Below are 15122 nucleotides of genomic sequence, written 5' to 3' on the forward strand. Positions count from 1 at the left end.
TCTCATGAACTTAATGAGATCCATAAGTTAAGTTCTTACTGCACCAGAATGTTGTAATTACATATAATCATTTCGCGATGTACTTGATGCTCACGAGCTGGTGCATCTAGGGACAGAATCTTGCCCATGGCAGTTGAAGCTGTTAATCTGTTCCCGACAGATAAATCCAATATTTCCTTAGGTTACCGAGGTTGATTTTTTTTGGGAGACGCCCCTTGTCTCTCTCAACACTTTCGTCCACATAAACATCAATGCCAGAAATTTCTGCCTTCATTGGTTTATAAATGACACCTTGCTTGTTCAACCTCTCAGTGACTTTCTGCAAGAATTTGCACCCAAAAAAACTGCATGGACAAATGCAACATTCATGACATGTGCAAATAGATGACACAAATGAAATACAGGACAACATGTGCTTCCGCCAGCGGCGTTGAGGCGACGCCGAGGCTGCGGGTGGACGGTGGATCGGGGGATGGCCTGCAAACTCCGAGGAGGAAGATTCTCCTCCAAGCCGTGCTCGCCGGTCGCTGACCAAGCTCGCCGTCGTCGAACTCCACGTTTTTGGAATTTCGCTGGCGTGACCGCGATTCCTGCGTTGAATAACTCCTCCGCGAGTGCTCTACTGCATCATGGTCGTCCGCTAGTTCGGTTTTGGACGAAAAAAAGCTCACCTTTTGCGCCCGTTCGAAAGGAATCTTTTGCTGAGAGCTTCTTTCGTCCGCTTAAATTTGAGAGCCGATGGCGGGTTCTCCTCAGATTTTTGAGCAGCTCAACCAAATAGAAGTTTGGCTAGCTGTTGCTTAGGGCATCTCCAGCCGTTGGCCTGCCCAGGACGCATAGAAATCGCCTCTGGGGGCGAGCCGGCGATACACTCGGCGCTGGGGGCGGTTTTGCGCCCAGTCGTCGCCCCCAGCTCGCCCCCAGGCACCGAAATTGGCCCACTTTGCAGCCCAATTTCGGCGAATAAACGGCCCATATGGGCGAGAATAGGCCCATATTCGGCATGGTTTCGCCGTGTCTCGGCGTTCAATTATCAACACAATTATTCCTTATCACATATTTCATCACAGAAAAATCAAATACTTCAACAAAATACTACAACAACAAATAGTTCAATACAAATTATATAGTTCAACAAATAAAAACTCGTATTTCATCACGCGGCGTCCCCCTTGAGCCTCCATAGGTGCTCAATCAGATCTTTCTGCAGTTGATGATGCACTTGTGGGTCTCGGATCTCCTGACGCATACTGAGATAGGCAGTCCAAGTTGCCGATAGCTGGTGATCAACTTCGGCTAGAGGACCCTGCCTGTAGTATGGTTCAGTGTCAAACACTGGGTCTTCTTGCTCGCTCTCGATGATCATGTTGTGCAAGATGACACAGCAAGTCATGATATCCCACATTTGATCTTTCGACCAAGTCTGAGCGGGGTACCGAACAACAGCGAATCGAGATTGAAGCACACCAAATGCCCGCTTGACATCCTTCCTGCAAGCCTCCTGAACCTTCGCAAACCAGGCGTTCTTGCCTCCTGCCACAGGGTTTGAGATCGTCTTTACAAATGTCGACCATCTCGGATAGATGCCGTCAGCTAGATAGCACCCCTTGTTGTATTGGTGCCCATTGATCTCGAAGTTCACCGGAGGAGAATGACCCTCAACGAGCTTGGCAAAAACAGGAGAGCACTGCAACACGTTGATGTCATTGTGAGTTCCTGGCATACCAAAGAAGGAGTGCCAAATCCAGAGGTCCTGTGTGGCTACCGCCTCAAGCACCACACTGCAACCGCCTTTGGCGCCTTTGTACATCCCCTGCCAACCAAATGGGCAGTTCTTCCATTGCCAATGCATGCAGTCGATGCTTCCAAGCATCCCAGGAAATCCTCTTGCTGCATTCTGGGGTAGGATCCGAGCAGTGTCTTCCGCATTGGGTGTTCTCAAGTATTGTGGCCCAAACACTGTTGGGGAACGTAGTAATTTCAAAAAATTTCCTACGCACACGCAAGATCATGTGATGCATAGCAACGAGGGGGAGAGTATTGTCTACGTACCCAACGCAGACCGACTGCGGAAGCGATGACACGACGTAGAGGAAGTAGTCGTACGTCTTCACGATCCAACCGATCAAGCACCGAAACTACGGCACCTCCGAGTTCGAGCACACGTTCAGCTCGATGACGATCCCCGGACTCCGATCCAGCAAAGTGTCGGGGAAGAGTTCCGTCAGCACGACGGCGTGGTGACGATCTTGATGAACTACAGCAGCAGGGCTTCGCCTAAACTCCACTACAGTATTATCGAGGAATATGGTGGCAGGGGGCACCGCACACGGCTAAGGAACAGATCACGTGGATCAACTTGTATGTCTAGAGGTGCCCCCTGCCTCCGTATATAAAGGAGCCAAGGGGGAGGGCTGGCCGGCCAAGGAGGGGAGGCGCAGGAGAGTCCTACTCCCTCTGGGAGTAGGATTCCTCCCCCCAATCCTAGTCCAACTAGGATTCCTCGGAGGGGAAGGGAGAGAGGGGGGCCGGCCACCTTCTCCTAGTCCTAATAGGACTAGGGGAGGGGGAAGTGGCGCAGCCACCTTGGGATGCCCCTTTCTTCTTTCCACTAAGGCCCATGAAGGCCCATATGGCTCCCGGGGGGTTCCGGTAACCCTCCCGGTACTCCGGTAAAATCCCGATTTCACCCGGAACACTTCCGATGTCCAAACATAGGCTTCCAATATATCAATCTTTACGTCTCGACCATTTCGAGACTCCTCGTCATGTCCGTGATCACATCCGGGACTCCGAACAACCTTCGGTACATCAAAATGCATAAACTCATAATATAACTGTAATCGTAACCTTAAGCGTGCGGACCCTACGGGTTCGAGAACAATGTAGACATGACCGAGACATGTCTCCGGTCAATAACCAATAGCGGGACCTGGATGCCCATATTGGCTCCTACATATTCTACGAAGATCTTTATCGGTCAGACCGCATAACAACATACGTTGTCCCCTTTGTCATCGGTATGTTACTTGCCCGAGATTTGATCGTCGGTATCTCAATACCTAGTTCAATCTCGTTACCGGCAAGTCTGTTTACTCGTTCTGTAATGCATCATCCCGTAACTAACTCATTAGTCACATTGCTTGCAAGGCTTATAGTGATGTGCATTATCGAGAGGGCCCAAAGATACCTCTCCGACAATCGGAGTGACAAATCCTAATCTCGAAATACGCCAACCCAACATCTACCTTTGGAGACACCTGTAATGCTCCTTTATAATCACCCAGTTACGTTGTGACGTTTGGTAGCACCCAAAGTGTTCCTCCGGCAAACGGGAGTTGCATAATCTCATAGTCATAGGAACATGTATAAGTCATGAAGAAAGCAATAGCAACATACTAAACGATCGTGTGCTAAGCTAATGGAATGGGTCATGTCAATCAGATCATTCAACTAATGATGTGACCTCGTTAATCAAATAACAACTCATTGTTCATGGTTAGGAAACATAACCATCTTTGATTAACGAGCTAGTCAAGTAGAGGCATACTAGTGACACTTTGTTTGTCTATGTATTCACACATGTATTATGTTTCCGGTTAATACAATTCTAGCATGAATAATAAACATTTATCATGATTATGAGGAAATAAATAATAACTTTATTATTGCCTCTAGGGCATATTTCCTTCAGTCTCCCACTTGCACTAGAGTCAATAATCTAGTTCACATCGCCATGTGATTTAATACCGATAGTTCACATCACCATGTGATTAACACCCATAGTTCACATCGATATGTGATCAACACCCAAAGGGTTTACTAGAGTCAGTAATCTAGTTCACATCGCTATGTGATTAACACCCAAAGAGTACTAAGGTGTGATCATGTTTTGCTTGTGAGATAATTTTAGTCAACGGGTCTGTCACATACAGATCTGTAAGTATTTTGCGAATTTCTATGTCAACAATGCTCTGCACGGAGCTACTCTAGCTAATTGCTCCCACTTTCAATATGTATCCAGATTGAGACTTAGAATCATCTGGATCAGTGTCAAAAACTTGCATCGACATAACCCTTTACAACGAACCTTTTTGTCACGTCCATAATCGAGAAACATATCCTTATTCCACTAAGGATAATTTTGACCGCTGTCCAGTGATCTACTCCTAGATCACTATTGTACTCCCTTGCCAAACTCAGTGGTAGGGCATACAATAGATCTGGTATACAGCATGGCATATTTTATAGAACCTATGACTGAGGCATAGGGAATGACTTTCATTCTCTTTCTATCTTCTATCATGGTCGGGCTTTGAGTCTTACTCAACTTCACACCTTGTAACACAGGCAAGAAACCTTTTCTTTGACTGTTCCATTTTGAACTACTTCAAAATCTTGTCAAGGTATGTACTCATTGAAAAAAATTTATCAAGTGTCTTGATCTATCTCTATAGATCTTGATACTCAATATGTAAGCAGCTTCACCGAGGTCTTTCTTTGAAAAACTCCTTTCAAACACTCCTTTATGCTTTGCAGAATAATTCTACATTATTTCCGATCAACAATATGTCATTCACATATACTTATCAGAAATGTTGTAGTGCTCCCACTCACTTTCTTGTAAATACAGGCTTCACCGCAAGTCTGTATAAAACTATATACTTTGATCAACTTATCAAAGCGTATATTCCAACTCCGAGATTCTTGCACCAGTCCATAGATGGATCGCTGGAGCTTGCATATTTAGTTAACACCTTTAGGATTGACAAAACCTTCTAGTTGCATCGTATACAACTCTTCTTCAGTAAATCCATTAAGGAATGCAGTTTTGTTTATCCATTTGCCAGATTTCATAAAATGCGGCAATTGCTAATATGATTTGGACAGACTTAAGCATAGATACGAGTGAGAAAATCTCATCGTAGTCAACACCTTGAACTTGTCGAAAACCTTTTGTGACAATTTTAGCTTTGTAGATAGTAACACTACTATCAGCGTCCGTCTCCCTCTTGAAGATCCATTTATTCTCAATTGCTTGCCGATCATCGGGCAAGTCAACCAAAGTCCATACTTTGTTTTCATACATGGATCCCATCTCAGATTTCATGGCTTCAAGCCACTTTGCGGAATCTGGGCTCACCATCGCTTCTTCATAGTTCGTAGGTTCATCATGATCTAGTAGCATGACTTCCAGAAAAGGATTATCGTACCACTCTGGCGCGGATCTTACTCTGGTTGATCTACGAGGTTCAGTAGTATCTTGTTCTGAAGTTTCATGATCATCATCATTAGCTTCCTCACTAACTGGTGTAGGTGTCACAGAAACAGTTTTTTGTGATGTACTACTTTCCAATAAGGGAGCATGTACAGTTACCTCGTCAAGTTCTACTTTCCTCCCACTCACTTCTTTCGAGAGAAACTCCTTCTCCAGAAAGTTTCCGAATTTAGCAACAAAAGTCTTGCCTTCGGATCTGTGATAGAAGGTGTATCCAATAGTTTCCTTTGGATATCCTATGAAGACGCATTTCTCCGATTTGAGTTTGAGCTTATCAGGATGAAACTTTTTCATATAAGCATCGCAACCCCAAATTTAAGAAACGACAGCTTAGGTTTCTTGCCAAACCATAGTTCACACGGTGTCGTCTCAACGGATTTAGATGGTGCCCTATTTAACGTGAATGCAGCTGTCTCTAATGCATAACTCCAAAACGATAGTGGTAGATCGGTAAGAGACATCATAGATCGCACCATATCTAATAAAGTACGGTTATGACGTTCGGACACGCCATTATGCTGTGGTGTTCCATGTGGCATGAGTTTGTGAAACTATTCCACATTGTTTTAATTGAAGACCAAACTCGTAACTCAAATATTTTACCTCTGCGATCATATCGTAGAAACTTTTATTTTCTTGTCACGATGATTTTCCACTTCACTCTGAAATTCTTTGAACTGTTCAAATGTTTCAGACTTATGTTTCATCAAGTAGATATCCCCATATCTGCTCAAATCATCTGTGAAGGTCAGAAAATAATGATACCTGCTGCAAGCCTTAATATTCACCGGACCACATACATCAGTATGTATGATCTCCAATAAATCTGTTGCTTACTTCATTGTTCCGAAGAACGGCGTTTTAGTCATCTTGCCCAAAAGGCATGGTTCGCAAGCATCAAGTGATTCATAATCAAGTGATTCCAAAATCCCATTAGCATGGAGTTTCTTCATGCGCTTTACACCAATATGACCTAAACGGCAGTGCTACAAATAAGTTGCACTATCATTATTAACTTTGCATCTTTTGGTTTCAAAATTATGATTATGTGTATCACCACGATCGAGATCCAACGAACTATTTTCATTGGGTGTGTAACCATATAAGGTTTTATTCATGTAAACAGAACAACAATTTATTCTCTTACTTAAATGAATAACCGTATTACAATAAACATGATCAAATCATATTCATGCTCAACGCAAACACCAAATAACACTTATTCAGGTTCAACACTAATCCCGAAAGTATAGGGAGTGTGCGATGATGATCATATCAATCTTGGAATCACTTCCAACACACATCGTCACTTCACCCTTAACTAGTCTCTGTTTATTCTGCAACTCCCGTTTCGAGTTACTAATCTTAGCAACTGAACTAGTATCAAATACTGAGGGGTTGCTATAAACACTAGTAAAGTACACATCAATAACATGTATATCAAATATACTTATGTTCACTTTGCCATCCTTATTATCTTCCAATCACTTGGGGTAGTTCCGCTTCCAGTGACCAGTCCCTTTGCAGTAGAAACACTTAGTCTCAGGCTTAGGACCAGACTTGGGCTTCTTCACTTGAGCAGCAACTTGCTTGCTGTTCTTCTTGAAGTTCCCCTTCTTCCCTCTGCCCTTTTCTTGAAACTAGTGGTCTTGTCTACCATCAACACTTGATGTTTTTCTCGATTTCTACCTTCGTCAATTTCCGCATTACGAAGAGCTTGGGAATCATTTCCGTTATCCCTTGCATATCATAGTTCATCACGAAGTTCTACTAACTTGGTGATGGTGACTAGAGAATTCTGTCAATCACTATCTTATCTGGAAGATTAACTCCCACTTGATTCAAGCGATTGTAGTACCCAGACAATCTGAGCACATGCTCACTAGTTGAGCGATTCTCCTCCATCTTTTAGCTATAGAACTTGTTGGAGACTTCATATCTCTCAAATCGGGTATTTGCTTGAAATATTAGCTTCAACTCCTGGAACATCTCATATGGTCCATGACGTTCAAAACGTCTTTGAAGTCCCGATTCTAAGCTGTTAAGCATGGTGCACTTAAACTATCAAGTAGTCATCATTTTGAGCTAGCCAAACGTTCATAACGTCTGCATCTGCTCCTGCAATAGGTCCGTCACCTAGCGGTGCATCAAGGACATAATTCTTCTGTGCAGCAATGAGGATAAACCTCAGATCACGGATCCAATCCGCATCTTTGCTACTAACATCTTTCAACACAATTTTCTCTAGGAACATATCAGAATAAACATATGAAAGCAACAACGCGAGCTATTGATCTACAACATAGATATGCTAATACTACCAGGACTAAGTTCATGATAAATTAAAGTTCAATTAATCATATTACTTAAGAACTCCCACTTAGATAGACATCCCTCTAATCCTCTAAGTGATCACGTGATCCAAATCAACTAAACCATGTCCGATCATCACGTGAGATGGAGCAGTTTCATTGGTGAACATCACTATGTTGATCATATCTACTATATGATTCACGCTCGACCTTTTGGTCTCTGTGTTCCGAGGCCATATCTGTATATGCTTGGCTCGTCAAGTATAACCTGAGTATTCCGCGTGTGCAACTATTTTGCACCCGTTGTATTTGAACGTAGAGCCTATCACACCCGATCATCACGTGGTGTCTCAGCACGAAGAACTTTCGCAACGGTGCATACTCAGGGAGAACACTTCTTGATAATTTAGTGAGAGATCATCTTATAATGCTACCGTCAAACAAAGCAAGATAAGATGCATAAAAAGATAAACATCACATGCAATCAATATAAGTGATATGATATGGCCATCATCATCTTGTGCTTGTGATCTCCATCTTCGAAGCACCATCATGATCACCATCGTCACCGGCGCGACACCTTGATCTCCATCGTAGCATCGTTGTCGTCTCGCCAATCCTATGCTTCCACGACTATCACTACCGCTTAGTAATAAAGTAAAGCATTACATCGCGATTGCATTGCATACAATAAAGCGACAACCATATGGCTCCTGCCAGTTGCCGATAACTTGGTTACAAAACATGATCATCTCATACAATAAAATTCAGCATCATGCCTTGACCATATCACATCACAACATGCCCTGCAAAAACAAGTTAGACGTCCTCTACTTTGTTGTTGCATGTTTTACGTGGCTGCTACGGGCTTAAGTAAGAACCAATCTCACCTACGCATCAAAACCACAATGATAGTTTGTCAAATAGACTCCGTTTTAACCTTCGCAAGGACCGGGCGTAGCCACACTCGGTTCAACTAAAGTTGGAGAGACAGTCGCCCGCAAGCCATCTATGTGCAAAGCACGTCGAGGGAACCGGTCTCGCGTAAGCGTACGCGTAAGGTTGGTCCGGGTCGTCTCGTCCAACAATACCGCCGAACCAAAGTATGACATGCTGGTAGGCAGTATGACTTGTATCGTCCACAACTCACTTGTGTTCTACTCGTGCATATAACATCAACATAAATAACCTAGGCTCGGATGCCACTGTTGGGGAACGTAGTAATTTCAAAAAATTTCCTACGCACACGCAAGATCATGTGATGCATAGCAACGAGGGGGAGAGTATTGTCTACGTATCCAACGCAAACCGACTGCGGAAGCAATGAAACGACGTAGAGGAAGTAGTCGTACGTCTTCACGATCCAACCGATCAAGCACCGAAACTACGGCACCTCCGAGTTCGAGCACACGTTCAGCTCGATGACGATCCCCGGACTCCGATCCAGCAAAGTGTCGGGGAAGAGTTCCGTCAGCACGACAGCGTGGTGACGATCTTGATGAACTACAGCAGCAGGGCTTCGCCTAAACTCCGCTACAGTATTATCGAGGAATATGGTGGCAGGGGGCACCGCACACGGCTAAGGAACAGATCACGTGGATCAACTTGTGTGTCTAGAGGTGCCCCCTGCCTCTGTATATAAAGGAGCCAAGGGGGAGGGCTGGCCGGCCAAGGAGGGGAGGCGCAGGAGAGTCCTACTCCCTCTGGGAGTAGGATTCCTCCCCCCAATCCTAGTCCAACTAGGATTCCTCAGAGGGGAAGGGAGAGAGGGGGGTCGGCCACCTTCTCCTAGTCCTAATAGGACTAGGGGAGGGGGAAGTGGCGCAGCCACCTTGGGCTGCCCCTTTCTCCTTTCCACTAAGGCCCATGAAGGCCCATATGGCTCCCGGGGGGTTCCGGTAACCCTCCCGGTACTCCGATAAAATCCCGATTTCACCCGGAACACTTCCGATGTTCAAACATAGGCTTCCAATATATCAATCTTTACGTCTCGACCATTTCGAGACTCCTCGTCATGTCCGTGATCACATCCGGGACTCCTAACAACCTTCGGTACATCAAAATGCATAAACTCATAATATAACTGTCATCGTAACCTTAAGCGTGCGGACCCTACGGGTTCGAGAACAATGTAGACATGACCGAGACATGTCTCCGGTCAATAACCAATAGCGGGACCTGGATGCCCATATTGGCTCCTACATATTCTACGAAGATCTTTATCGGTCAGACCGCATAACAACATACGTTGTTCCCTTTGTCATCGGTATGTTACTTGCCCGAGATTTGATCGTCGGTATCCAATACCTAGTTCAATCTCGTTACCGGCAAGTCTCTTTACTCGTTCGTAATACATCATCTCACAACTAACATGTTAGTTGTAATGATTGCAAGGCTTTATGTGATGTGTATTACCGAGAGGGCCCAGAGATACCTCTCCGACAATCGGAGTGACAAATCCTAATCTCGAAATACGCCAACCCAACATCTACCTTTGGAGACACCTGTAATGCTCCTTTATAATCACCCAGTTACGTTGTGACGTTTGGTAGCACCCAAAGTGTTCCTCCGGCAAACGGGAGTTGCATAATCTCATAGTCATAGGAACATGTATAAGTCATGAAGAAAGCAATAGCAACATACTAAACGATCATGTGCTAAGCTAATGGAATGGGTCATGTCAATCAGATCATTCAACTAATGATGTGACCTCGTTAATCAAATAACAACTCATTGTTCATGGTTAGGAAACATAACCATCTTTGATTAACGAGCTAGTCAAGTAGAGGCATACTAGTGACACTTTGTTTGTCTATGTATTCACACATGTATTATGTTTCCGGTTAATACAATTCTAGCATGAATAATAAACATTTATCATGATTATGAAGAAATAAATAATAACTTTATTATTGCCTCTAGGGCATATTTCCTTCAAACACTGCCACCACTGCCCGACAGAACTTGAAGAAACACTCTATGCTGGTGGACTCAGGCATGCGCCCATAGTCGTCGAGTGAATCACTGGGAGCTCCATATGCAAGCATCCTCATCGCTGTCGTGCACTTCTGGATGGAGGTGAATCCAAGAGCGCCAGTGCAATCCATCTTGCACTTGAAGTAGTTGTCGAACTCCCGGATGGAATTCACAATCCTGAGGAAGAGCTTTCGGCTCATCCGATAACGGCGCCGAAATGTTCTCTCGCCATGAAGTGGAGCATCGGCGAAGTAGTCCGAGTAGAGCATGCAGTAGCCTTGCAGACGATGCCGATTCTTTGCTTTCACCCGCCCCGGCGCCGAGCCACCTCGACGCGGCTTTTCATTGATCGCCAGCAGCTGGGCGAGGGCGGCGAGCACCATCAGATGCTCTTCTTCCGGGACGTCGGCCGCGGCTTCCTCCTCCAGCAGCGCGGCGAGCTCTTCCTCCTCATCCGAGTCCATCGCCGAGACAGTCAAAACGCCGAACACCTTGCGCGCGGTGGGCGTGTACCCGCCGTTAAACCGCGGCCGGAAACGGTGGCCGGAAACGCCCAGCTGCTGCGGGAGGGACTGCCGCGGCGAAGCGCTGCTATTTTCCGGCGGGGAATGGCTATCTAGCGGAGTAGGCCGGCGGTCGTCGCCGGGATATAGCTAGTGGTGGCCGAGGGGCGGGGGGTGCGAGGCGAGTCGGGGGAAGAAAACCTTGACTTTTCCCCTGTCGGTGTGGGCCAGGCGTGCTTTTCCCTAGCGCCGGAGCCCCCAACGGCTCCCCAGCGCGCCGGGTTCGGCCTGTGACCGCCGGGCGGAAAAAAGGTCCGAACCGGCGATTTTCGGCGTCCTGGGGACGCGACTGGGCCGTTTTTTCGGCGCCGGCGCCGAAAAAGTGGCCTGGGGGGGGGGGGCTGTTGGGGGCGCGGCTGGAGATGCCCTTAACTCTTCAAAAGAAGATCTTTTAACGAATTAAGCCCTTGTAGGGGTTCAGCTAGAGATACTCTAAGGTCTTCCACTATGTTATCGTTGCCATATTGGTCAAAAAGGTGCCACATCATCACCGATGCCTGAAGAAAAAATAAATTATGGCACGAGCTCCACAGTGCAGGGCATCGCTCCGTATAAAGGAATTGATAAACAAGTCCACTGATTCAGCTGCCAGTGCCCTTCGAGCTAGCTTTGAAGAATTTGGCATCGGAGCACGTACTTGCTCTGATGTGCAGAAATTATTTTGTGGCTCTGGCTGGGCTATGTAGGGCATCGGTGCCCAAAGACTAGAAAATGAATTTGGCATCGATTTTGGTCTACATAGTTGATGGTCTAAGTCTATTATAATTGGGTAGAGGGACAGAGTTGCAAACTTGGGGAGAAGAATCCTGAGCTGATATAAACTTGGTACTGTATTTTTATGTCTTGTTACATTATAAAAATATATAATACAACGATCATGAACAAGTAAAAAAAAAACAAATACAAAGTACTGGTAGCGAATGCATGTGTTTTTTTTTTTTTGAAACGAAGGCAAAAGCTTTGCCTCATCCATTAAATAAGAGAGAATAGAGTTTGTTACAAATATGCATATGTTACAAATACATTACAGACGTGGAAATTTAGCAACAGAACATAGTAGTAGTGTATCTTGCTTGCTTGTAACGAGTGCATATTTTGCTTGCGTTGCGTGTAACGAAGTGCATATCTTTGTGGTCTACTAGTAAGACGATAAAGTCGGCGACGCAGGTTTCTGACTCTGCCCCATGGCAGCAGCACAGGCACCCACAAAGGCGGCGTTGATGTAGGTCGCCGGCTCGGAGTGCGCGGAGTCCCCCCTGTTGTCCCCGAACTGGTCGTTCTCGTCAGGCCCTCCGACGATGGCGCCGACATGGACGTTCGGGTTCGGGTCGCTCGTCGGCAGCCACGAGGAGAAGCCCTCGTTGCAGGGGACCCTCCTGCTGAGGACCTCGATGGAGGGGATGGACGCGGCGCGGTGGTGGATGCGCCGCGGGAACGCGCCGCCGAAGCCGACCATGTACGACATGCCCATCGGGTTGCTCCCCAGGATGTAGTCGACCTGTGATGCGGCGAACGAGGCGATCTGGTCCGGGGAGAAGCTTGCGGCGCTGCAGCGGACTCCGTCGGAGACGTCCCAGGACTGGAGCGCCTTGGAGTAGATGGAGAGCACGAGGGCCGCCGTGGTGGTGTACTGCATGTTCACCGAATCGCGCGTGAAGAGAAGCCCTCCTGCAGCACAGGTCATGTGGAGAAGATGAGAGGTTTTGGGCTGTTGTTCAGAGTTCAGAGTGAGGCAGGGAGGTACTACGTAATATACCACGAGTTGTACGTATCTGCGTATTGCCGCTGTCAGGCATGAGGGCGCAGACGAAGGAGTCCAGGTTGGCCTTGTACCTTGCTAGCTCTCTCCTTCCTTTCAAATACTCCTGAAGAAATCACCCACCAAAAACAAAACAAAAAACTCCTGAAATCAATCAAGATGGTACGGCGGTCCGGACCTTTTCTGAATCCATGGAGACGGAGGCATGAATGAATCAATGTGCGACCCACCTGTGTTGCGAGCATCTGGGCTCCAACCTGCTTGTTGTCCCAGCTGAACTCGTTGACAGGGTTGCTGGAGCCCTGGTTCTGGCGCAGGAAGTCGAGGTACTTGCCGTCCTTGGTCGCCCGGTAGAGCCACGCCGAGGCCCACAGCAGCTCATCCTGTGTTACTTTCGATTAGATTTTGTTTATCAACCAGTAGACCCCACAGTGATTGGACATGGGCTCTTCTATCATCCATGTGGTCTCTATACCTGGAAGCCGGAGTAGGAGCAGTAGAAGGGGCAGGACGACTGGAAGGATCCCCTGTAATTGTTGGCCAACTCAAAGAGCTGACCAAGCCAAAAGAAAACAAAACCGTTATCGTGATTCCTTCAGCTTAACCAACGAGAAACAACAGCACATGCATGCTTCGTGCGTACCGATTTGGACGCGGCCAGGAGCCGCGAGGCGAACGCCTTGTCACCGTCTTCCTTGAGCACTAGGTAGGCCGCTGCGAGCGCCGCAGCCGCCTCGCCGGCGGCCTCCGACCCGGGCGAGTCCGCGGTGATCTTGTACAGAGTCCTCGGCGTGTCCATGTCCTCCGGCCGCTCCCAGCACCCGTGGTCGGCGTTCCCGTCCCCCACCTTGTGAAGGCAACAACGATGAACGAACAACAAAATAAATCTAGTCCATCTCATAGTTTCATTGATGTGCTTGTTCTTTATAAACGTTGAATTGGTAGTAAACCAATTACCAAACCTGGGTATAGAGGGTGGTGGGAGATGTGTGTGCGCGGAGCAGGAAATCGGCGCCCCAGTGGATCGCGGCCCGGAGGTTGCCCAGCTGCCCCGCCGCCGCGACGTCGCCGCGGTACTCGATGGCGCTCCAGCTCAGCAGGGTCACCGTGAAGGCCATCGGGAACCCGAACTTGACGTTGTCGCCGGCGTCGTAGTACCCACCCGTCAGGTTAACCTGTTATCGGCGTTCTACTATCATCAATATGTCATTAATCAAATTTCATGGATTTTCTTTCATTTTTCTGGCTCGTGATTCCATTGATTAACTGCCTCAAGTACATATTTCACACTGGGTCCATAGTGTGCCAAAATATGGCCCGCTTTTGTTTTGCATGTGCTGAAGAGAAATCTCTTATCTAGATATAAAACACGCAGATTCAAACGTGTAGGAGAGGAGCAGTGGCTCATGATCATAAGTTAACTATAAGAGACCATACGTTTTCAGGTCGGCCGTCGGCGAGCGCGGAGTTGCTGCGCCACCTGGCTCTCTGGTTAGCCGGCAGCCGGCCCGACCGCTGCCCCTCGAAGAAGAGGATGGCCTTGGCCAGCGCGTCGCCGTAGTCGGGCGAGCCCAGGCACAGGCCATCGCCTCCAGCTCCGAGCCCTACGTCGAAGCAGTGCACAACCAGCATCATTGCCACCACCCATGCCTTAACCGCCATTGTCGCCATCTATCTAGGTTGTAGCTAGCAAACAATGTGTGTGTATGTAGCGTGTAAGCGCGCGCGTGTCTTCTTTTCTTTTCCTTCTTGTGATGGATGCAATGCAAAGTGCCATGGGCTTGAGCCATGTATTTATAGTGTGATGATGGTGTGATGAGAATCGAGATTCCATCCATGGAGCTGCATGCATGTGCATGTGGTGTGCTAGCTGGGGCAAAGCAAACGCAAAGAGTGTAGCATTTGTGCACTAATTTGCCCTAGAAATGCTTGACCTCCTAATAGTAAGGCCCATGCCCATGCCCATGCATTTATCACACTGGCGCAGATTTCTGCATCGCACAGGGCAAAAAAAAAAAAAACCATCACACACGGGGCAGGAAACCGTCGCACAGAACTCAGGCTATCGGGATCCAAACCAAATCAAACGAATTTGAAGCATTTCTTTGAACAACACCAAATCATTCCACCTCGGACGAGGAATAGTTTCAAATAGAAGTTCAAGTGAGCAAATTCAAGTTAGCCCAGTGTGGGACCTTGAAACTAGTTCAAATCAAACTCAAAAGCAATTAGGC

General features: G+C 47.0%; 1 protein-coding gene across 1 annotated transcript; it reads right to left on the reverse strand.

The window, feature by feature from the left end:
- Positions 1-12151: 12151 nt before the first annotated feature.
- LOC119303011 (endoglucanase 20-like) lies at positions 12152-14620 on the reverse strand. Its single transcript, XM_037580092.1, has 7 exons — positions 14326-14620; positions 13851-14063; positions 13532-13735; positions 13364-13441; positions 13119-13271; positions 12886-12994; positions 12152-12797 (listed from the first exon to the last, which is right to left on the reverse strand). The coding sequence occupies exons 1-7, from the start codon at positions 14557-14559 to the stop codon at positions 12268-12270; spliced, it is 1521 nt and encodes a 506-aa protein (XP_037435989.1). The 5' UTR covers positions 14560-14620; the 3' UTR covers positions 12152-12267.
- Positions 14621-15122: the final 502 nt, after the last annotated feature.

The sequence above is a fragment of the Triticum dicoccoides genome, chromosome 1B (genome assembly GCF_002162155.2).
Source record: "Triticum dicoccoides isolate Atlit2015 ecotype Zavitan chromosome 1B, WEW_v2.0, whole genome shotgun sequence".
Taxonomy (NCBI): Eukaryota; Viridiplantae; Streptophyta; class Magnoliopsida; order Poales; family Poaceae; genus Triticum; species Triticum dicoccoides.